The sequence below is a fragment of the Mycena indigotica genome (genome assembly GCF_014461135.1).
Source record: "Mycena indigotica strain 171206Taipei chromosome Unknown Mind.scaff0018, whole genome shotgun sequence".
NCBI classification, from domain to species: Eukaryota; Fungi; Basidiomycota; class Agaricomycetes; order Agaricales; family Mycenaceae; genus Mycena; species Mycena indigotica.
In genome coordinates, this window is record NW_023503017.1 from 478,234 (window position 1) to 501,644 (window position 23,411).

Here is a 23,411-nt window from a genome sequence, read left to right on the forward strand (position 1 = left end):
CTTACCCAGCCACAGTATACCTCTGTACCAACTGACGCACTTCAACTATTGTTCGCCGTGTTGTAACATCAATCAAACTATGAAAGAAACAAGCGTGTACGACCAATAAACCCAGCTGATTCCCTCGTCCATCCGTTTAGAGAGTAATGGGAATGCAGTTGATGGCAATGAGGCCGCCCCATTGCTGCTGAGGAGCTTGGCAAGTGACGGTGGTGCCGCCGCTAGAAAACAATCAGCGACTGTTGTCTTGGGCGATGGAGAACCCACCAGTTGTTGCCAACGACGGTGATAGGGGAGCAGCTGAGGCCGACAGGGACAACAAGTCCGCCGAGGTCGATGCCCAAGAGGCCGATAATGGCAGAGGCAATGCCGGTGGCCGAGGAGACGACGCTGTTGCAGCATTGGGGGGAGTCGGATGGGGGCGGGTTGGTGCGCGACTCGAGGCCGTTAGGCGCGGCGGCAGCAAGGGTCTAGAAAAGAGGTCAGTGCTCGACGTGCTGGTTGGTGAAGAGACTAACAGCGAGGGCCAGGACGGCGGTGTACTTGAGGTTGGCGAACATCTTTGTGAGGAGGCTTGGTTTACTAGAACGAGTGGGTTCGAGTGAAGAATACAGGCCGACCCTGGGCAGCTTTTATACACTTTCCAGTCCCTCGCAGCCCCGTGGTTTTGGCACATCCTGCGCTTGTTTCAATGGTATACTGCTCTCCGCAACTTCAAATTCTGGAAAAATATAGTTGACAAAGCCACAACGTCATCCTAATCTGCCAGATACTTGTCGCATGTCTGCAGGAGCCAATGAGCGGCCACCTTACAGCCTGCCTAGGACAAGGGGACGCCTCCGCCACGTACAAGTGGAGCGCGTTATGGAAGCAGATCTCCTGCAACTCTATCGTCAACCTTCTATCTATCATTCAGCAAACACGGCTGACAAGAGTTCGAAATAATTATGGAATCAGACCCGCGATGCGAAAGACTGGTTGGTGGTTGCAACACAGTGCCAGATTTACCCACTGAGGTACCAATTGCAAAGTCCTGAGCATTTACTACTTCTTTTTGTTCAGCTCACCGTTCCTAGCAGGGAATATCATTTCATTGCCATTGTCTCCGTCGATTGAGTCGCTAAACCGAATACCTCCACCAACCGCGGTATCCAGGAGGCCAACTTCCAAGTTCCATTCATATGACCAATGATTCGCGGACGTGTGCTGCAACGGCGAGTGTGAATTGTAAGTCAATTCTAAGTCAATTCGCTCGTGCTTTCTGACGCGTTGGCAGAGAATCGTTCATGCCGTCCTTCTACCGCCACCATTTGTTCCTTGATTCAAAAAAACTTCAACAGAAATACGCGCTGCATAAAGCAACTTCCGCGGCAGTGCAGCCAGCGATTATGGCAATCGTACAAGACTGACTGCCTCGTCAAACTCTACATATCTAGCCTCCCTACCTTGCAACTTGAAGAACGAGGAGGAACAATTCGGAGGGTTGATGATCCGGTGCTTGACCGCCACCTACGTCAGGGCTGCCAGTGTCATATCATTCCTTCCTCCCTTCACCCGCCAACTCACCTCCCCGCCCCCATATCGTCGAAGTTGACCAAGACTCTTGGATTACATCAGAAACTTGTCATGCGCGTCGGCGCTCATCGTAGGCCGCGGAACTAGGCGCCTTGCGTCCAATGTCGTTGCACCAACCGGCTGCAGCCAATCGTGTCGTCCCGGATTTGTGGCACAGAGGCTCCCTCAGACGCCGTTCGCGCCGAAAACGGGGAGCGTTTCTTCTACGCGCTGTTGGCGCTGCCCGTTCAAGTTTTCGACTTCCCACCCTTGACCATGCATCCTGTCCTCGTTATCACTCGCTCAGTTCTGTGTCGTCATAGGATGACCGCAACGTCTACATTGGACAAGGTTATAATCCCACCTGTTCTTTCTTGCCGCCACCACGAACCCCAACGCGTCGTCCGTCCCCAACCAATATGATGCTCTCCAAGCTCCGCATTGCCGCCCTCTCCGCTATTTTTGTAGGAGTATCTTCCTTGTTCTTGCTTATGTAGCTCATGCCTAACGCCAGACCCTTGCTGCCGCCACCACCGTCATTCCGGTGGATCCGCCCACCTCCCCCCAGTGCTGCAAGACGGTCATCCGCTCAGACGAGTTCATTGTCACGGAGCTGTTAGCGGACCTCGGCCTTAGTCTGGGCAACATCACGGTCCCTGTCGGCCTCGGGTGCTCGCCTCTCAGCATCCTTAACGGATGGTGAGTTGTTTTCCAGTTGATCAAATCGTCTGACGGCTTTGCAGCGGCGATCTCTCCGTTACTTGCGCACCACCAACCGTCAATCTCCGTATGTCCATACGCCAACCTTAACGTCATATGCTGATTCACGATTCGCCCAGTTAACCTCATTGTTATCAACTGCATCCTAGTTGCGAGTTAGAGTCTTATACTACCCCTCGCAAATATATTTTCATGTCGACTCTTGTCGTAACCTACGCTATTGGACTACAAGGACTATATTGAAAACAATTTGTCTGAATAGCTCGAGTGTTACGACGTCGTAGAATGAAAACTATCCGCCAGTCCTATGTGTATTGGCATCCCTGAGCCCGGTGAAGGGCGAATACCCACTCATAACCCCACGTTTCGAGTACCGGAGTTGCACCTGCATTGGAGGCACCAGGTCGCGGATAATGTTTTTCAGATCGGGGGTAACATCTCGTTGCCGGGGTCGCGCGAAAGAGCACTCAATTTTACGCATTTGCCTCGCCGCAGATGCGCGCACGAAGGCAACGAGCGCCTCATCCGACGTGGCCTCAAGGTCCCCCAAAGAAATATGTTGCAACGACGGGAGTAGTCGGCCCCTGGGTGGGTCGGTCGTTTCGTCGCCCAACAGCCCTTCTCCCAGCTTGTTGAGGAAAGTGCCGTCACCGCTCGGCGCCTCTGAACCGAGAATGAGATTGGTGCCAAAGAGGCCGGTGTCGGTGATCGTGCCCTTGGGCTCGTGCTTCAGGATGAGCTTGGTCAGAGCGGGGAATAACACGAGCGCGGTCAGCAGCTTTTGTGTCTCCATCAGATTGATGCCCAGGGTCAAAGTCTCGACACGGAGCAGGGAGGAGGGGGATGGAAGGAGGTCAACGAGCTCCGCAACGCCGATAGTGAGCCACGGGCCGTGTGTCTCACATGTGAGAGTGCGCAGGTTCGGGAGGTCCAAAAAAGCGAAGAAGTTCATGGTGGTAGTGGGTGCTCGACCATGTGTGATTGCCAATGTATGGAGGGACGGTAGTGAGAATGGCTCTGGTGGATCTACAGCAGCATCTTCCTGCGGATTGCTGACAATTTGGCAGCGCTCAAGGACGGTACAGTGCCGCAGAGTTTCCCAAAGGTGGACGTAGTCTAGACCACGGCTCAGTCGTGTTGCCTCGATTTTGAGGTCAACGACAGTGGACAGAACAGTGGAAGAGAGTGACCGGGTGGTATAGAGTAGTTGAAGGTCGGGTAGCCAGAGACGTTGGATGTTAGGTGCATTGTCAAGAAAGGCCAGCATGTCCCCAGTGGGCGGCTGCGGCATAAAGAGCTGGCGAAGGGGAGGGGACAGTTTTAAGGACTGAAGGTTTGGAAGAGAGGTACCGGAGAGTGCGGTGGAGACATATTCAATGTCGCTGATACTGTGGAGCGCGAGTTCGACGTGTCGCCACCGGTGGGCATCGTTTACGAGTAAATCATACACCAAGCGCAGCGAGACGCTATCCGGCGTGAGAAGTGAGGTAGAGTGGGCCACAGAGAACGACAGAGGCTGTATTCCAGAGCGAGGCAGCCATACCCGCTTGAGCCACGCGGAGAAAGCATCGATATGGGAAGATGGGGGCACAACAATATGGACAGATGTCCACAAACGCGGTGTCGCAAGAACCAATGCGCGCCATGATTTGCACACCGAGCTAAGGAGCAGCGGCCCTTCCTTGTCTGTGATAGCACAGTTGCGGCTCTGTGGGAGGGTCTGGAGAAAGATGTTTTGGAGCAGCTCTGGCGGCATCCTCCGCATTGGCGATACCAGCGCTGAGTGCACGTCAACAAACTTCTTCAGCCGGTCTTTCTTGGCCGCAAGTGTCTTGAAAAGCGCCTGTAACCGTCTCATTTCCGCGAGGATTTCGTTGAGGCGGGCCTTGGGCGCTTCCAGGAATTGGCGGATTGTCGCGCATTCTGAATCCGTTGGGATGTAGTTGGTTTGAAGAACATGGGAGAACGGGGAAGCCAGTTCTAGACGCCAAGTAAGGCTCGTGTGCCATTGCCTGAGGGGTGGAGGCAACTGGAGACTGACCTTCAATCTGTTGAGTAGTTTCGGACATGACGGTCCGGTCCAAGATGACTCTAAATTGTGCTAGCCTGATGCAATGCACTTGCAATGCACAAAATTTCGCGCAGAATAGAGTCGCTCAGAGGAAAAGCAAGGAAGCCATAGAATTGCCTTGACCAAAACTCGACGATTATCATTTGGATTCGAAGTGGGGGAGAATCTGAAGTCACGCCACACTTCTTCTGTCTGCTCCACGACAGCCCATCCAGCCGCGCCTCGTTTCGATGCCAAAGGTTGCAGGACTCCCCGAGCAGCAAGCCGACCCCTCTCCAACGTGTCTCTAAGAAGCCGCCGACAGCGACACCGCTGGAAATTTCGTCTGTTCCAAAGCTTCGTCCTTCTTGCTCGCTCACTCAACCCTTTTCAGCAGTGAGACCCGACATCCGCGGGCGTATTAGCTGTTTGGCTTCGACACAGTGCCATGCTGAGCGTTTGAGGAAGTAATCGTGGCTTCTGGTTGCTGCTTGATACGTACTCTTCACGCCACGCATACTTAAGACAGACAGTCAGCCTTTTTTTCTCCCCTTCCTCTATGGTTTCCCGAGCGTTGACTGTCTTTTTTGTGTCTTTCATAGGCCTAGCAACAGCCGTATCTGTCGACCTACTTCCATCGACCCATGATCTCTTGAAAACCACCCCTCCACATTCACTTCCACCAGCGCCATTCTCCGCCCCCATCGTCTCCAAAGCGCCTCGAAAGAAGTCAAAGACTGCACAACTGCATTCGTTCCGCTCCAATGGCAAACCTAATACAGCACAATTGGCGGTCCTGGATGGAGCTCTATACGACAACGAGTACTTGGTCGATATAACCGTCGGCGGACAGAAGTTCAAAGTTATTGTTGACACCGGGAGGCACGTCTTTTCCTAGCTCCTGGTCCGTGGTAGCTACTGACAAGACATAGCTGGGATACCTGGGTTGCGAAAAAGGGATTCAAGTGTCTCGACCTTTCTGGTCGTCCAGTCTCGCAAGACACATGTGCATTTGGGACGCATGGCTTCGACCAAAAGCTGTCGCACACATTCAAATCCTACCCAGACACGAAGTTCTCGATTGCCTATGGCGATGGTGAATTCTTGGTGTGTGATGGCACTGCTTCTTTTCCCGTTATTAACGAAGCGTAGGATGGTGTTGCGGGGAAGGAGACGCTTAATGTGTCTGGCTTGGCTGGTGAGTATCAATCATTTCTTTCTCCTATACACCCTTTGACCATTCTTCAGTCACTCAGCAAGCCTTCGGGCTCGCTACCAAAGCAGCATGGACAGGCGATGGAATTAACACCGGTCTACTGGGCTTGGCATATCCCAACCTGACGAGCGTCAAGAGCACTCATGGAAAACACATTATCTACGACCCATTCTTCTTCACGGCTGTGAAAGAGAACAAGGTCTCACATAGCTGTCCGTCGTTTACGCTATATCGCGTTACAGCAACTGACGCTTCACGTAGATTTCTCCCTGGCTTTAAATCGGGGCCCGGAAGACAGCAAGGGCATTGACCCAAATCTTGGATATCTCTCTTTTGGGGGTATAGCCCCGGTTGCGGTCATAGCAGGGACTTTAGTCACCGTTCCGATCCAAGCGTTCACATTCGATGGACAGAACGCAGCCAATTCATCATCCAATTCTTCCTATTTCTTCTACACTGTCGACCTCTCTTCTTTCGTTTTCCCCAACTCGTCGGGCATCTCCAGCGCCAACAACAGAACCATCATCGACAGCGGGACCACACTCAACTTCCTTCCGTCGTCCGTTGCCCAGGCGTATAACGCGCTGTGGAAGAGTTCCAATTGGGAGAGCGGAGCGTGGTTTGTCGACTGCGACGAGGTTGCCCCGCCGTTCGCTGTCGAGATTAGCGGCAAGGCGTTCGCGATTGATCCCAAGGATCAGGTTGTCCATGCGGGAGTAGACGACAACGGGAAGGACATTTGCCTTAGCGGCACGCAGGATGGGGGCGATGATGTCGAGGGGAATATGTTCGTTTTGTAAGGCCTTTTCTTTGGTTGTTGTGGGTCAATTGCTTACTCTCCCCAGGGGCGATGTCTTTTTGCACAATGTCGTCGTTACCTTCGATGTACACAAGAACGAGATGACGTTCGTGCAGCGAGAAGACTACTAGACCATGGTTTTTTTTTTGTATTCTGGTATATGTCCGGACAGTCCCCGCAGTTGGCCTGTAGTCCCTCTTGTCTTGAATTATCCTGTTTCTACATATAATCCTGTCACGTGGACACAAGATCGGCCTAGCTTTTGTCTCTTGCGACAATCTCTCTCTCTAATGGCGGCCATTGCACACGTTACACATAACCTACCACTGTTTTTGGAAGGGGTAATGCCTGTCCACACCCACTCAAGCTGCGACAAATGCTACGTCTTCCAGCGAGGCAGTTGCGCGAGCGGCGCGAAACTCTTGCGGTGTGGAGGCTGCTCCATCGCGTTTTACTGTGTGAGTCTCGTGTCATGCTCCAGGCTGTAGCCGCTCAGGCTTCCCAGAGTAAAGAATGTCAGACGGCCGACTGGGGTCGCCACAAGGTCGAATGCAAGGCCACCAAATATCGGATCGCAGAGGTCAAAACCGCGTCGGGAATTGAGTCAGGCTACGCGGACTTCATGGAGTGGATCAGGTTCTACTCAGACTCTCTCAAGAATGCTTTTGTAGGGGCTCTGGGTCTGCAGACCGCGCCGCACCGCGAACGGGAGTACGTCCTTGATGTCTGGCTTTGCCACAAGGGCGTCGCGGTCACGCAGGGACCTGGCCGGCTGCCCGTCAGCAAGCGCTTCGACGTTCTAGGCGTAAGCCTGAAGGAGCCACGTGAACTGACTATCCTGCGAGAGGACTCGAACGACTTCACGGAGAGTTACCCAGATGCCTGCGTGCAAGGGAGGATTGAGCTAGGCGATGAATATTACGGAACCGGCAGGATCTCATATATGGCCCGCTTTGTCCCGGGGCTATCGTTTTCCGCCGGACACGTTGCGACAAAACAAAAAGTCTTTGCATTCAGCAAGGAGGTGGCGGGAGCAGCGAGGACGAGGGACGACTGGTGGATACTATTCCGGGAGTATGTGGCTGTTGGGGCTAAGATGAAGTTCTGTTGTGGGCGGATACCGGGATTTGAGGATGTATGCTGCTGTGGGGGCTGGGTGCATGACGAGGAGAAGAAGGTATGTCTTCTGAGTATACATTTCATCGACTCCAAATGCTAACTGGTCCAAGAACGCCTTCATCTCGCATAGGGTCTAACCACATTCATGTTGTCGTGTTCGATAATACAAAGAAACACCCATGATCTGTTCTAGAGGCCAAACCCATACACCACCCTCCCATTCCGCTTCAGCGCGTATTGAACATCCAATGCCGTGACAGTTTTGCTTCACGAACCCCTCAGACCGTTGGCAATGCAAAAGAAGCTTGACCTACCGGTAGCCATGCCCCGCATACAATGCTGCATCTTTCACAATTCGCTGTAGGAATACCCGCAATACCTCGCGCATGTCTGTGTAGATCAGGGTGGCCAGCCGTCTGACTCCGCCGCGCCGGGCCAGTCGGCGGAGAGTCAGCTTAGTGGGATCTGTACCTGGTCAATGAACAGGTAGAGGGAAAATGTTAACGACGGACGGGAAAAGAAAGCTCTGCGGGGGCGCCGCCTGTTGTCACGGTAGCACGACTGCTGTTTTGTCCGGACCTGTTGACGAGACGAGGACGATGGTTACTTAGCCTATGACTCATTTATGAAGGCTAACCATGTTCTGATTGGCGTGAAGGTTGTGGTTTAGAGCAAGGGGGAGAGATGATGCTTGTCAACTTGAAGATGATTTGCTGCAAAGCAGGTCCACCTGTTAATCCCACATCTCCCTTGTAGTTAGAATGTATGCTACAGTGCAGTGTGCATTCTAACTAGAAATGTTTCTGTAAATGGCCCTGGGCCCATGCAGCAATAAATAGAGTTTAAAGTTGCAATAAATGTAATAATTCTGGGGCCTAAGACTTGAATGCTAAGTTGGCAACCTACACTGCAATATCTACTATAAATATCAAGCTAACAGATCATTGAGGCTTGCCAAAAAAGGCAATTTCAGTTGAAAGGCAGTATAAGGTGTAGAGAGGCTCATGGACAGTGCCTGTGGTGGCCTATGTCCAAATATGGGCATGGGTTTGCATCCGTGTCTGATGCGAGAAGACCCGATGTCAATCATGACATCCTGTGTATAGCGGCAACAACAATGGAGGTGGGGGTTGGACAGGATGTAGGACCTAGGCTGAGAGTACTGTACTATTTCATTCAATTCTGCGGGCCTGTGACCTGTGACACATGTGGCAGAAATGTGCAATTCAGCCAAGGGGTGAATTTGGTGTGACCTCCTGCCTTATATGGAAGTTCTGCGCGCCGTAGGCGCGGAAACTTTTAAAAATTACCATTTTGGGATGGTTTAGGGCCAAAGAAACTTGCTGTGACCTGTGACAGGCAGAAAATTTTCGGCCAAAAAAGTCAAGGTGACCGTGACAGGACTAATTGATTGAAATAGTACAGTAGCAGTTTTTTTAATAGAGATATGAATATATCAAGCCATATGTGGTCAAAAAGCTATTAGAATTGGTATAATACTATTGTGCAACTTGAAGCTGACATACACTAGTGTTAGTGAGCACTGAAGGCGTGAAAACTTTGATAAATTCTTCGATTTGGGGGCCAAAATTGCAATATACTATAGGTACACACACTGTTTGGAAATACAATTTTTTTTCCCTAAACATTCACTCCTTGTCAAGCAGGGAAGTGCCTGACCAAGTAGCAAGTAGTTGAACAGTGGTGATGTGTTTGTCACGGATAAGACCCGGCCCGTCCGCTCCGGCGCTGGTGTCAGGCCATTGCGGGCCCGTAACACGCAGCACGTGACGACGGGGAACATGCGCCCCAGTAGGAGGAACGCACACGTGGGAAGCACGTGACCGAGAACGACGCGTCGAGCCGTCGCCGAGCCCAACTCGACACCAGGGGACTGGGGAGGAGTGCTAGGAGGTCAGGAGTAGCGCCTGGCCCGCAAGGGATGTGCGATCGTCCCCTCTGCGGCCAGGAACCGGAGCGAGGAGGAGGAGGAGAGGCCAGGGTGTCCGATCACCCCCTTTGCGGGCCCGCGTATATAAGGAGCGATAGTGTACCCTGTACTCTATCGCTTAGATCGTCTGAAGAACTACCTTACTCCGTGTGAGGAGACGCTATCGACTCATCGGGCCCGACACGACCCGATTCGAACCATCGACCACCAACTACGACAAGGGACCGAGTTCACGGGCCCTTTCGGTTTCGATCTACACCGCCCGCCGTACTTGCGGGCCCGACTATCCGTCTGTTCTGTTCCGGGCGCGCGTTCTTAGGAGAAGTCCTTGCACGGCCCGACCCGCAGTCTGACAGAATCTAAGCGATCCCCCTACACCCGCAACAGAATGGACACTACCACCGTCATCGCACTCCCGGCGTGGGCTACGATAGTGGCTATCGTCATCGCCTCCCTTGCCTACCTATACGGGCGCACCCTCGAAGCCCAACCCGTGGTCTTCAACCGCGTCCTCTACGGGAGAAAGGAGCCCGCTCTGAAGTGGGGCACCCCTAGGCGGGTCTCCCTGGACGAGCACCATCGGCACATGGAACACGCCTGCCCGGCCCAGGGTGCCGGGCCCGCCACAAAGCGTCGACGCCTCAACAACTCACCGCCCCTCCCCGCGTACGGCCGGACCCCCGATCCAAATCGTCTCGGACCGCCCCGGGCCACCGGCACACTCTGCCTGATGAAATGAGGCACACCTCCCTCCGTATGAAGGCCCTGGGGGCCATCCTTATTCCTCTCATAATCTGCTCTATTTTAACCTTTGGCGGGGCCCTCGGGCCCCTAATAATAAAATCTCCTGTTTTTACCCACCACATGACGAACGAGCGCAAGACGACTGGTTGATTGCAAAAAAAAAAAATACAAAAAAACACGAACGAAACAAGAAACAAGACGTAGTCCGAACCACCACGGGGAAGTCCTACGGGAGGGGCCGACTTGACAAGGCGCGCGAACGACAACAGCCAACGAAAGGACGGGGATACCCGAACGCCGAGACCCGAGTAGACGGGGAACTCCGGCCGATGTCGCCGAAAGACGACCAACGACCCGCCGAAGCCTAATCCAGGTCCATCATGTCGAAGCTCAGGCCGTCCTGACGGCACACATTCGCATACACCTCTCGTTCAGCGGCCCGACGCTCTCCCGCGGATCCATTCTTGGCTGAAGGTCCGTCTTTGTTTGAATGTCTGTCCTGATTAGGAAAGCAAGGCTCACCTCATGATGCGACAGAGGCAACCTCACACCACGATACTCGCAGGCTCACGGCGCGCCCGCGTGAGATTCGCGTCATTGCCCAGTTTGGACAGTGATACTGAATCTGCTGACGTCTCCTTGGATCCCAGTGACAGCAATAGCCTGAGCGACGCAGAATCGGCAATCAGCAATAGCCTGAGCGACGCGGAATCAGCGATAACCATTTCTGACGACGATGAACAAGTGCCCCCGACCACCAACGAGCCCTCTATTCTTCCGGAGAGTGCCATTCAGGCGCGCCGCGAGCCTGTTCGCGAGTATGTATACTCCACACCTACTACTCAGCCGCGTTGGACCACTCACTGGTAAGCCATCTTATGATTCTCATCAGGTCTCCACGCAACGTGATTAATGCTCAGGTCCCAAGCTGCTGACGCCAGCCAAGGTGTTTCGGGAGGCCGGGTCCAACGCGTGGACGAGCGGAGGTCGTTGCCGCCCGTCGCCATTCCTGGCTGTTGGGTGGTATTTTGTGGTCGAGTAGTGGGTGTTTTCGACGTTTGGTACGATGGCAATTAAACTCACCACTGCAGCTAACCACAACGCAGGAGGCGTGTCGAACTCTCAACTACCGGTTTCCGTTTAGCCGTTTACAAGTCATATGTGGATCCGACGATTGCACAGCGGGTATTTGCCTGCGCAGTTCGTTTGGGCTACACAACGACGACGCCCCCGACCGCGTGGGGTACTCCCCATGCCCATCGAACGGACACCGCGAGGCATGGCCAGTGCGACGGACACAATCAGCCCGGATCGCCTTGAGGCACGTGTGCCCAATGAACCTTGGTATATTGTCTACCGAGGGGTTCACCCTGGAGTCTTTCCGACTTAGTGCGTGCCAGGAATCACGCTTTTGGTCCAATCCACTGACTTTCTGACCATAGTCTTGAGACTGTGCTGAATACTGCTGGTATCAAAAACTCGCACCACGACCGCCGTTCTACACTTGAAGATGCATTGGAGGAGTTCCTGGGAGCACGCCAGCGGGGTGAGGTCTACGAACAACGTATCCCAGCTGGTTCTCGTAGTAGACGTTGAATAATACATACAAAATACATTGCAAGAAAAAAGGGAACGACAGCAAAAGGGACAAACAGCGAGAGCAGAAACCTAAACCACTAAACCACAGAGCGCGACACCTGTAGCAGGGACTTGGCAGCCTCTCGATGTCGAACCTTGACCGATTTCATCCTCTCCCATTCCTCTCCCCAAGCCCGCAGCTCCTCGTCGGCCTCGATCAGTTGCTTTCGCTCGCGCGGCGCCGCCTGTCGCGCTCAAGCCATGCTTCAAGGCCATATGTTTCCACGTATTTTCTTGCCCGGTGCCTCGCGCTTGCGTTCGGCGATTTCTGCGGAATGCCTTCTCGCACGTCAGTGGTGTTTCGAGGAACGGCCACATAGCTACTTCTCTCGATAGATGTGACTGCGTTCTCGCGACTGTCGACGCTCTTCTGCCTTGCTATGCTCTTCGCCTGACATTTGCGCCCGTCGCCTAACGTACATTGGATGAGTATAGCAGGGCAGTACGAGTGAGTGTGTATACCGTGGTTTGCCGTGCGCTGCACCCTCAGCAGATTCTTCCGGATGATTACGCGCCCGATACCTGGCAGAAGCTTGGCGTCGAGCTAGAATGGTTGAGGGATGGCGCGCAATCTGTGACTTGCCAGGGAGGCAGCGAGAGCGAGTGTGGGTCGACATAGTAGGTAAAAAGAAAAGATCTGTGGGTGATGTCACGCTGATGAAGCTGCAAAAGGCCGCAAAGATTACTCGCATAAGCCTCTGCAAGCCAGTGTAGCTTCGGGCAGATGCTTCTGGGTGCTCATATTCCATTTTGTCAACAACTTTGACCACTGTCCTTCTCAAAATTTTGGGTTGTGTGGTACTTCACAAACGAAATTTGGCGCAAACATCAGTTGTCTACTCGAGCGTGAAGACCTGCGACTCTATCCTACAATAAAATCCGGAAAAATGTATTTAAAAAAAAGGGACATGCAGAGAGACCTAGAGGACATGACTGGCTGGTTTCCTTGGCTTAAACTACCTGGTGTCTGACCTAGAAGCCACTCGCTACTGTTAATGAGGCGGCGTCACGGAGAGGCCAACCCGGGATCACGGTCAATCGAAACGATCGCCAGGCAGATAAGCGCCTACAAAACCAAGTCTCTCACTTCAAACTCTCAGTGAACTCTCAATTAACATTAGGCCGAATGAAACATATCGAATGCTGTCCATTTTCTTTTTGGCGTCGCCCGAAAAACAAACATCATAAACTACATGATACTATTCGAAGTCGAAGCCGCAGGAGTATTGTCGCCCATTGGCGCTAACCCAAACGATGAATCTCGCACAGGGAAGGTCATTCCCCTCCAGCTCACCACTACTTTGCTCTCATTGTTCCACTCCGGGTACTCCGCTGCATAGGCGGCTTGCAGAAGTGCATCACAGACGGCAACGCTTGCGGGAGGAAAACGCAGAGTCATCTGCATGCACGTTGGCACGGGGCATCTAAAGCTCGTTTGAAAGTGCTTGCGGATGCACACGAAACAGTAGATATGGCCACAACGATTGCTGGAGAGGGAGATGAATGATCTTCAAGTTCTAACACCGCAAAGAAAACTTACATGACGGGGGCACAGAGCAAGTTTTGGCACATGTTGCAGCAATGAGTGGGATTGCGCCTAGATGGACTGGGCGGAGGTCTCGCTGCTGATGCATATGCCTGCGCTTCGGTCCATTGCAACGCAACGTCATCGCGATGACCCTCGGTCAGGATAGGCGAAACCAAGCGAATGCCTACTCGAAAACGTGAGCTGGTCATACTTTAGATTCCCATAACAAACAGACCTGATTTTTTCACTAGGAGTCCGTCAGTCGTTGGCGGATGGTGAAGACAAACAAATTGGACGGTACCTGGATTCTTTGGCTTGCTCTTCACTGGTTGTCGCTGAGAATCCAACTTAGCGCGTCGACGTGAGGATGCTTCAAGTTCTCGGCGGCGAATATCTTCAGCAAATACAATGGGCGAATCTGTGAAATAATTTTGGCTCAGCTTGCGACCGAACAAGTCCCCAGCCCACAATCAGAGCATTCAGCGTCAATGTAGAGACCTGGATGTCGATTAGCTGAGAAGAGCTACAACTTGTTCGAGCTGAACCTACCCGGCAGCAAAGGAGACGACGAAGACCCCATGCTCGGTCCGCAGTGATGTTGGGGGCAGGACAGGAAAGGAATGAATAGACGGCGCGGATTTAGGCAAGTGCTGTCGTCCAAGATCGAGATCGAGTGTACCCCCATTTGATATCCCAGCGAAATCTACCCCGCGCGTGCCTTAGTTGCCAAGTGAGGACTTGTTATTTTTTTTTTCCCCGACAACAAATGGACATCATCATTGACACGACTTCAAGTGGTAAATCACAAAATTTCTACACTAGATAGGCCGCCCCTGATTCGTCGTTGCGACACTGTGAGAGCCAGAGTAAGACGACCCGTTGCGCGTCTTCCTTCCCCTCCTTCGAGTAAGGCATCGATTGCAAAGTCCTTAGCAATGCGGGATAGTCGGTCTGTCCAATGTTGCGCAGCCGCATCATGTCCTCCTCGTCCTCGAGCTCCGACTCGGACGGGAACAGGTGGGCGACGGGGTGCGCAAGCTGGACTACACCCACGGTACCCAAGCAGGTTCGCAGGCCGCTGGTGACCAAGCTTAAAGACTCGCAAAGCGATTTCAAGTCCTCCCTTTCGAGGATGGCCTGGACGGCGCGGTTGCGATGGCGGAATTCGGCACGGTCACCATGAGGACAAATCGGGAGGACCACGTAGATGGCACGAGCATTTTCGAATATTTGCATTTGCAGGGCCGTCGTGTCCTCGATCGAGGCAGCACAGTGATGCTGGCAGTGAACACAACTCGTCAGGTCCAAGTCACCAGGGAAGGATGTATCGAGGACGTTGTGAGTGGCGAGGAGGGGCTCCTGTCGCAGGTCGACGGCCAAGTGAGGGCGAGGTGGTCGACGGGGTGCTCCACGATGCGCAGAGACAGGCAACGGAGGGCCAGTGGGATACACTCGGTACTTCGGCGTGTCTTGATTGTCGAAAAACATCCATACACCCACCAAAGGCTAAGTCTGTGGTCAGTCTCTGTCGTCGACAGCGGCAAGACCGTGACCCACCCGACCTGCGCGTCTGTAACTTACAGCGCGATCGTCGCAGAGCTCCGGATGTAACCCCACGGGCAGCAGTCTCAGGCTGAGTGCAGAAAAGTCGGAAGTCATTCCGTGAAGAGGGCTGGAAGGGGGGGGAGGGAAGAAAGAAACGAGAGTGGTTGGTCTCGAACTCCCCCAAATTTTCGCTAAAGTTTTGATATCGCCTTGCGTGTACATGCGTGATGATTGAGTGAGGCACGGCATATTACCCGTGACGCCGGGCGTATCTATCGGACTCGTGACGACCCATCTTTTCTCTTGCCAAGTCGTTCTAATATGTTCCATGGTTTCGTCTCGCGTTTAGCCGACGACACCAAAGGTCATAAAAGTCCCCGATGGTCCACTCCTCCCCCCTCTTTTATGGCTACTCCTCGTCAACGACAAATTACCGCATACTTCCCTGTTCGTCAAAAAAGCGCTCAGGTATCTCGCGCATTCATAACCATACGCACTCTGATTTTTTACAAGGAATCCCACGCGGCAGCGACAATCCCTGCAGAGGACTCCGACGGTGATGTCGAACTCATGGACGCACCTCACACTGGACCGCCGGAACGTGGACTTCGAGGTTTTTTTTTCTCTTAACTTGATATAAACGCAGAGCTAACCACTTGAGTGCTTAGTTTTGGCTGAACCTTCCTTGCAACACCCCAGGCAACACTCGTGGTCGCGACGCTGCCTCTGAGTCCCACTCCGATTCTGACGACGACAGCCGGGCCAGCGACGATACCAGCGACGACGGCCGGTTGGCCTGCGATGCCATTCGTTATCAGCAACGTAGTCTTTCACATGAGGAACACTGGACGTCTCGACTTGCACGCCAACAGTCATTGGGGGCCGAACCTCTTGAATGTACCTGGCGCATGTCCGCAATTTCTGGCGACATCAAGCTTTTCCGCTGTGCCGCGAAAGAGGCTTGCATGCGCGGCCTATATGCCTGCGACTCTTGTACATTACTGGCCCACGAACATCAGCCCACGCACGGTTTTGTCGAGGTGAGGCCCTCGAATGCAATTGACTAGTCGCACTAAGTACTCTGTCAGGAATGGGATTCGGAAACTTCGTGGCTGGCAGCGCATACCAATCGCTCATCTTGGATACATCTATCAAGAAGGGCATTCAAGCGTTATGGGTACCTGTCCCAACCCTTCAGCGGGCACGAAAAAGTCGCTCATGCCGTCTCCTTGGGGTGAATTCGTCCTCGAAGCTCGCGGCTGCGAATGCCCTTTGCCTCCCATCATCACATATGACCTGGCTTGTCAGTGGGAGGCAAAGCGAGCTCGTTGGATCGAGAGGATTTCAAATCACAATGCCACCCGTCGCCCCCACAATATTTGACTTCTGTTTCTCTGATTTATCGCTCATACATCTACATTCGCGCCGCCCTACCTCGTTTTTTACATTCCTTTGATTTGTCGCTCTTACATTTACATTACATTCGCCCCCCCCTCGTTTTTGCATGCAATCCTCAGTAATAGTTTAGTACGACTTGTGTTTTGTGGCCTAGCCAAAAAAATCCATCCGGTCGTGTGACATGTGTGACTGGACATTTTTCACTCAAGTGTCCTCCTTGAGGAGTCGGGTGTGGTGGAGGAAATGATGCCGGTAAGGCGTCCTGCTGTTCCTGACCATCACAACCCTTGCTGACATGGCTCGTCGAGGTCGCCGCAGCGTGTTGGAGAACTTGGGCGATGTTATATACGACATACCGCTGATGAGCGTCCCACCTGGCGACCACCAGGTGCACGTTTCTGAAGATGGAGCCAGAGCCTATACGCAAAAGGTCTCGCTGGTGAATAACGGCACAGGCTTTGGGGTTGACGAGCTAGCGGAAGAGGACATCCGTCTAGCTGGCTGGACCCCTCTTCTCGCGCCAACTGGGTCTGACTTGCGCGTCATAGCGCAGACCGTCTCATCATACGACACACATCCGGATGACGAGGAGGGAGCCGCGACGGAAAAAAGAAAAAGATATGCCAGCTCTGTGAGTGGTAGTCAGGGATATCGCTGTTTTACTTATTGCTTGCCCATAGGACGACCCTCTTTCTGTCTGGCTGCCCCATGCGCCTCTGTTTCTGGACGAGCTGATCCGTCGAGAGGGTCTCGGCGACTTCATTCACCACCCCAAATGCGCCTTTTGTCCCGCTAAATATGGTACACCAGATGTGCGCCTTTTCAAGTGCAAGCACTGCGGGGAATACTTGCAATGCCACAACTGTGTCGTCACTCAGCATATGAGACAACCTCTGCATGTTGTCAAGGTACGTTTTCGAGGGCCTACCCCCGATGAAGCGACTAACATACTGCGCCTAGGAATGGAACGGAGAATTCTGGTCGCGAACTTTGCTGCATTCGCCGTTGCGAGGTCCCGAAGGAGAGAAGGGACTGGGAATGGTATTCCAACTCGGGCATCATGGTTTCCCGTGCGCAAATCCCGGAACCATAAAACGCATGGTCATCGTAGATGTCCGTGGCGTCTTTACCTTGGCGACGCAAAGCTGCAATTGCAATATTGGCCAGCGGCGCAATATCCTGCAGCAACTTATTGCACATGGCTGGTATCCAGCAACGACTACGGACCCAGCCACCTGCGTAACCCTGGAGGCGCTCGAGCTATTTCGTCTTCTCAAGGTAGTCGGGAATGTCAACGCACACGATTTCGTAGGAAGTTTGGAGTGCTTAAACGATCCTGCGAGAGTGGAGACTACACCCGTAGGTTTCTCTTTTTGGCAAGTGGAGGACGAAACTGAAGATCGTGCACAGGACCGATATAAATCTTTTCTTCTTTGCGCTCGACAGCATGCGTATCTCATGCAAGCCAAGCGCGCCGGTCGCGGACATGAAGAGAATGGCCTTGAGCTAACTCCGAAAGGCGGCTTATACGTAGAGTGCTGGGCTTGTCCCCATGATGGGCGAAATCTTCCTGTGGGGTGGCAGAACGTGAAAAGTGGACAAAGGTATGTTGCAGAAGGCGCAAAGAACTAAAATTCTGAGACTCTTTTTTTGCAGTTATCTTTACAAGCTCATGTTGTCTGTTGACGCCAACTTCCGACTGAAAAATCGTTTGCGCAAGAACCAACGAAGTGACCCGGCTTTAGGAAGAGGTCAAAGTTATTTTGTGGAGAACGAGGCGTATCATCGACATCTTAAGGACTATGTGGCTGAAAAAGACGTAAGCATTCGACTCTTAACGGGAATGAGTTATTGACAAGGATGTTAGGTGACTACTTGTGCTGCTTTCGCCGCGCTGATGCAGAAGGACACGAAACTTACCACTGGGCTCCGGGTTTCAGGTGTGGGAGGGGTTATTTGTGCTCGTCATGGTCTGGTTCGACGTCGAGGCATCGGAGACTTGCAGAAAGGCGAACGGTATGTCTGGTTATGAGGCCCCATTCTTCTCATTGCTAACGGTTTTAACAGATATGCAAACATGGATTTCATTGTGCTCGCAACCTTGGAAGGCGAAACGATCACCAGCGTTACCATCTCATATGATGTGGTTTGCCAATGGCAAGTGCTCTGGCCGACTTGAGCTAAGCGCATTATCCAGCGCGGAGACATCCAGGTCGACCTCTCAGCCATCACCATCCAATATGCTCTGCCTGTTTGGCATGCATCGGCTCACGAAACATCTTGCCGCTCGAACAATACGTTGAAGTACGCATGGGGTGTGGGGAAAACAGACGGAGAAGGCATCGAGAGGACTTGGTCCCTTCTAAATCCAATCAGCTGGTCAACGAAGGAAATGGGGCCGGGTGGGCAACAAGACACAATTGAGGATAAGATCGACCACCTAAATTTCGGGAAGAATATTGGTTTAGGTGAGTAAATGCGATTATTGTTACGGGGTGACGAAGACAAAACTAATTTTTGGATAGGCAGTACCCTCATGCGAAAGCTCATCGTGGCCCTGGCGGAATCGGCTACTCAAGACGAGGAATTCGCGGAGATGTGTGAAAACGTGGCCTCGGACACCCTCAAAAACTGGGAGGCGACTGTAAACGAGTGGGAAGCAGACCATTCGAAGCCCAACCCTTACCTTGTCGTTGGGGGGACAGAAGGTGAGAACGAAATGAAGGCTTGGAAAGCTTGCTTATCCTGTGTGTTAGCTGGACCCTCTGAACGCGACATACTGGCTGATTTGAAGGCAGCCGAGCTGGAAGACGTCAGGGCTGGGCTCATTCCCATGATGGAGGGGGGGAAAATGACGGCTGCTGCGTTTGTGAAAAATGGGCTGGTAATTGAGGAGTCTCAGTAAGTCGCTGGCAGATAGCCTGTCGTTTCATGCTGATTTGCTTTGATTTCAGACGCCGGATTTTGGCCGAACTGGAATCAAAAACACTTCTGTCAGCAGATCGTTCTGGAGCAATTCAAGAACAACGATTTGCGCTTTTGAAGAAGCTAAAATCGTGGGAGCAGTTGCAACTCAGCTATATGCCCGGAGCAGAGGAGTTACGGATAGCAGAGGACAATCGTCGACCGGCCGAAGTCGCTCCACCGAAAGCCGAATTGACGAAGCTCTACTTCCCATCCGACATTGTGCTGCCACAGCGAAATGTCATTTGCGCACGGGGTGTTATCGAAGCAGAGGCAAAACTTCGTATGGGGCAGTGTGCAGATGCTCTCACAAGTCTGCGCGGGTATCTATACACGCAAGCGCATCTAGTCTATTGGCGAAATGCGAATTCGGTGGGCCAAAAACAGTCCACGCGGTCGGCAACACTGTTGGCAAGAGTGGGAGAGAGAATTAGGAGGGTCTCGGCCAAGTATCGAAGAGCTTACGAGGCTCTGGTTGCACTGAAAGGCGTGGACTTCGCGCCGCAATTCCGAAAGCTGGAACCGGGCGACATTAATAAGCGCGCGGAGGTGGAGAAGGATATTCAAGCAATGAAGAAACTGCGAGCTGCAGAATCGGGACGTGCCTCGCGAAACGAGCCGACTCAGGGAGCGCTGAATGCAACAACATCGTGGATTTGGACTGTACAGGGAGGAGTCGATCAAGCTCTGCACGATTGTAGGTTTCTTCTTGTGTTTTGGTCGGTCTTGATTCTGAAGGTCACACAGCCGTACGAGTGGATTGGAGCAAGGCCAGAGCTCGCCGAGACCGGTGGCGGGAAGAAGTTGCATTGTTACGGGAAGAAATGAAGCGTGTTTTACGCAGCTTGGCGACAATTCAGCGCGATTGGCGGAATAGGATGGAAGAACGAAGTGGGGTCGACGTAGGATTGGCTTCAGGCTTGAAGGCTTACGCGCAAAGCCAGATGGCTCTATACAAGGCCGTGGGGGAGTCGTTTTTTGCTAGTTGGAGTCAACCGGCACTGGGAGCGATTGCAGCGGCTCAGAGTCCAGATCTTTTGCGGGGACTGCTGGAGGGAACGGCAGAAGAGATATTGGAATTGGATATAGGCACGGAGGAGACCGTCCCGCCTGAGAGGGTGGGGGGAGAAACAGAAGTAAACGCGACACCGCGATACGCGACGAGGGCGCAGGTGCGGGCGAGGGAAGGCGTGGAATAAAAATAATAATTTTGTTTATTTTATATGTCTAAAACATGTTTTTTTTTTTTTTTTCGCGGCTAGGTGCGGCGCCCGAATAAAATCTGTGTCCCGAATGATTGAGCCCGCGATGGATCTTGGCACTGGCTGGCTGTCCCAAGCGAGGGTGAAGCCTTTTGCGCTGGCCCCTCCAGGCGGGGTGGAGCGGCCAGTGGGAAAGCAATCAAATTGGCTGGACAGCTCCACATGTGAAGCCTTCAGATTACTGCCAAGGGTGTTCGGAGGGCCTTCATGCGGCAGCATAAGTCGCAAGTCGCAACGTAGTGTCCAATATGGCGGGACATCTGTGGCCACCAGTAGTTGCCCGAAACCAGTTCTAAGGTCTTGAACCGCCCGGCATGTCTGGCGACTCACGTATCGTGGCAGAGCTCAATGATGAGGTCCTTGTCCTTGGGGACTACGATCTTGCCGCAGAAGTACAAAAAATCACCCGAGACAGCCCATTCGTCCGAACATGATGAGCGGGGGCCCCGAACTTGACCTCGGACCTTCAAGAGTTGCCAGGCTGCAAGCGCGACAGGCTCCTCTAGGTCAGGCTCACCGGATAGCACTTCCTTGATGTCGCGGAAGAGGGTGACCTCTGAGTTGTCCTTGGAGATGCCGCGATCAGGCCGACGGGAGAGGGCATCAGGGCGGCCCATCTGGTGACTGGGGACATGGTGTAGCGTGAAGTCGAAACGAGAGAGGTACAGTGACCTGGACCATCGGGCTTGCCAACGGTTGAGGTGCTGCGCCTTTCGGAAGTACTCCAAGTTCTTATGGTCAGTCCAAATCCACAGGAGCTTCCTGACTATATTATTATATATAGTACCTATGATTCCATTGTACAACTCAATATATATATGTGCTCTGATTCTGTAGTGCAGACACTTGAACCAGAATCAGTCACTGCTGTCTTAGGCTGCTGAACCCTGTGAGTCACCTGCACAGAGGCAGCAACCATACATATAGTGCAGAGCAAGAGGTGTCAAATTCGGGCGTCCAGCCTACCCGAGATCAAACATAAATTTGATTGGCAGCTCCGGCGCACTGCCATCCATCGCCGGCCCACCACACCAGTTACTGTAGCATTTTATTCAATTCGGCGCCCGAAATCGGTGTGACATCGGCGCCGAAATGAAATTTTCGGCGTCCGGCAGCTCCAAGTGTGACCGCCGAAAATTTTAGGCAGATTTCGGCGCGGCCCGCAGGGCCGCGCCAGCCAAAAATTTATTGAAGCAACCAGAAATATGTGAGTTAGTCTAAATTATGGACATGTTGACTGTTCAACCATTAGTGCCTTGTTTTTGTCTCCTCCAATGGGTAATCCAAACAATGTCATTTCTTGTTGAGCTCCGGTGGACCGGTGGCCCCAAATCGAGCCTGCCGGCCCCGGCCGCCATCAACTTTACGTTTGATTTCGGGTAGGCTGGACGCCCGAATTTGACACCTCTTGGATATTGAGATTGATGATGCAGCAATGAAGTGGCTGCCATGGATGGCGAACCGGGATGTGTTGTGGAACATTTGCGGGCCCTGGTCGTGCCCGGACGCGTCAAGATTTATTTAACAAGTCGAAAATACATTTTCTGAGGAGACTCGAACGGGCGACCTGTCGGGCCGGCTCCGGACGGTGCTGGTCGGATAGCTTTTTCTCTTGATATCACCTCCAGCAACGACTGAAGTCACCATCTTTGCCTCGGGCTGTTTCTGGGGCACCGAGCACATCTTCGTGAAGCATTTCCCGCCCGCCAAGGGCATACTCAAGACAACGGTCGGGTACACGGGCGGGAAGGAGACTTCCACAAATCCAGACTACCGCACCGTCTGCAGCGGCGCAACAGGCCACGCCGAGGCTGTCCGCATCGAGTTTGACCCAAATCTCGTCAGCTACGCCGAGTTGGTAGAGTTCTTCTACCGCACCCACGACCCGACGACAGAGAACAAGCAGGGGCCAGATGTCGGCACGCGTGCGTTGTTGACCCACTCCGAGTACTTCCTGCTAACTCGCTTTCTTTCTCAGAATACCGCAGCGCTATCTTCACCACCACCGCCGAGCAGGCCGCCACCGCCAAGCGCGTGACGGAGGAGGTCCAAGCGAAGCATTTCGCACCAAACGTCAGTCTTTCCCGCCGTCTCGCCTCCATGCTCCTCCCATACCACTTCCCGCAGGGCACCGCCATCGTCACGCAGATCCAGGAGGCCGGGCCGTGGTGGGATGCGGAGGAGTACCACCAGCTCTACCTGTTTAATAACCCCAACGGGTACCAATGCCCGACCCATCGCCTGCACTGGTAAACCTGAATGATATTACTTGTATTCCTTTCCTCTGCTCTTGGCAACGGCTAGGCGGCGTCTCCCAAATTTTACCGGTAACTTGAATCCACTGACATACCAAGTGCTTTGTAGATGATACCATAATACCGACATGCGGTCAGAGTGTTGCTCGCTCCGGGCAGTGAAACAAGTTCGAGTGCGCCGATTCCTGAACCAGTCTCTGGACCAGTTTTAACACAGCTTTATGCTGCCACGACAGAGCGGCGCGCTCATGCGCAGGCATGCAGTGGAATGAGTGCTTGCCTTATTGCTCCAGACCCAGCAACTTGAACTTCGAAGGCTCTAGAGCGCATACTTAGTGAGTGCCTATCGCTCCGTACAAGCTCTCAGTCTGAAGAACGTCGGAATAACATAGACTGGAAGATCAAGTACTACATAGTAACTGACTCGTTGACACTGAATTCCGATTCTCAGACCCTGGCGGGACCCGGAATGATCTCTTTGACACTGAATTCCGATTCTCGGACCCTGGCGGGACCCGGACTGGTCTCTTCCTTTTGAGGTACCTCGCGCGCTCAACGCCATCTAAGCGCAGCCTGGCAGGCCATACGAGGTCACGCCGCGTCACGGCATCGACGATGATCATCCATATAAAAACAGTCTCTACCTTGAGGTGGGTTCATCTTGAAGC

At 53.0% G+C, this 23,411-nt stretch overlaps 5 protein-coding genes across 5 annotated transcripts; 3 read left to right on the top strand and 2 right to left on the bottom strand.

Annotated features, from left to right (window-relative positions):
• Positions 1-136: 136 nt before the first annotated feature.
• On the bottom strand, positions 137-560 carry MIND_01408200 (Hydrophobin 2; the record flags this gene model as incomplete). The annotated part of the gene is made up of 3 exons (XM_037370480.1): positions 137-221; positions 268-470; positions 519-560. The coding sequence occupies 3 exons, from the start codon at positions 558-560 to the stop codon at positions 137-139; spliced, it is 330 nt and encodes a 109-aa protein (XP_037213072.1).
• Positions 561-1,973: 1,413 nt separating this feature from the next.
• On the top strand, positions 1,974-2,434 carry MIND_01408300 (Hydrophobin 2; the record flags this gene model as incomplete). The annotated part of the gene is made up of 4 exons (XM_037370481.1): positions 1,974-2,018; positions 2,069-2,253; positions 2,298-2,341; positions 2,394-2,434. 4 exons carry the CDS (start codon positions 1,974-1,976, stop codon positions 2,432-2,434), a joined length of 315 nt encoding a protein of 104 aa, XP_037213073.1.
• A 132-nt stretch (positions 2,435-2,566) lies between these two features.
• On the bottom strand, positions 2,567-4,352 carry MIND_01408400 (F-box domain-containing protein; the record flags this gene model as incomplete). The annotated part of the gene is made up of 2 exons (XM_037370482.1): positions 4,316-4,352; positions 2,567-4,254 (listed from the first exon to the last, which is right to left on the bottom strand). The coding sequence occupies exons 1-2, from the start codon at positions 4,341-4,343 to the stop codon at positions 2,567-2,569; spliced, it is 1,716 nt and encodes a 571-aa protein (XP_037213074.1). The 5' UTR covers positions 4,344-4,352.
• Positions 4,353-6,473: 2,121 nt separating this feature from the next.
• On the top strand, positions 6,474-7,595 carry MIND_01408500 (uncharacterized protein; the record flags this gene model as incomplete). Its single annotated transcript, XM_037370483.1, has 3 exons — positions 6,474-6,797; positions 6,845-7,516; positions 7,569-7,595. The coding sequence occupies 3 exons, from the start codon at positions 6,474-6,476 to the stop codon at positions 7,593-7,595; spliced, it is 1,023 nt and encodes a 340-aa protein (XP_037213075.1).
• An 8,962-nt stretch (positions 7,596-16,557) lies between these two features.
• Positions 16,558-20,425, top strand: MIND_01408600 (CxC2 domain-containing protein; the record flags this gene model as incomplete). Its single annotated transcript, XM_037370484.1, has 12 exons — positions 16,558-16,893; positions 16,943-17,170; positions 17,223-17,621; positions 17,673-17,866; positions 17,919-18,081; positions 18,130-18,278; positions 18,330-18,408; positions 18,460-18,730; positions 18,788-18,970; positions 19,019-19,163; positions 19,217-19,923; positions 19,974-20,425. 12 exons carry the CDS (start codon positions 16,558-16,560, stop codon positions 20,423-20,425), a joined length of 3,306 nt encoding a protein of 1,101 aa, XP_037213076.1.
• Between the last annotated feature and the right edge of the window lie 2,986 nt (positions 20,426-23,411).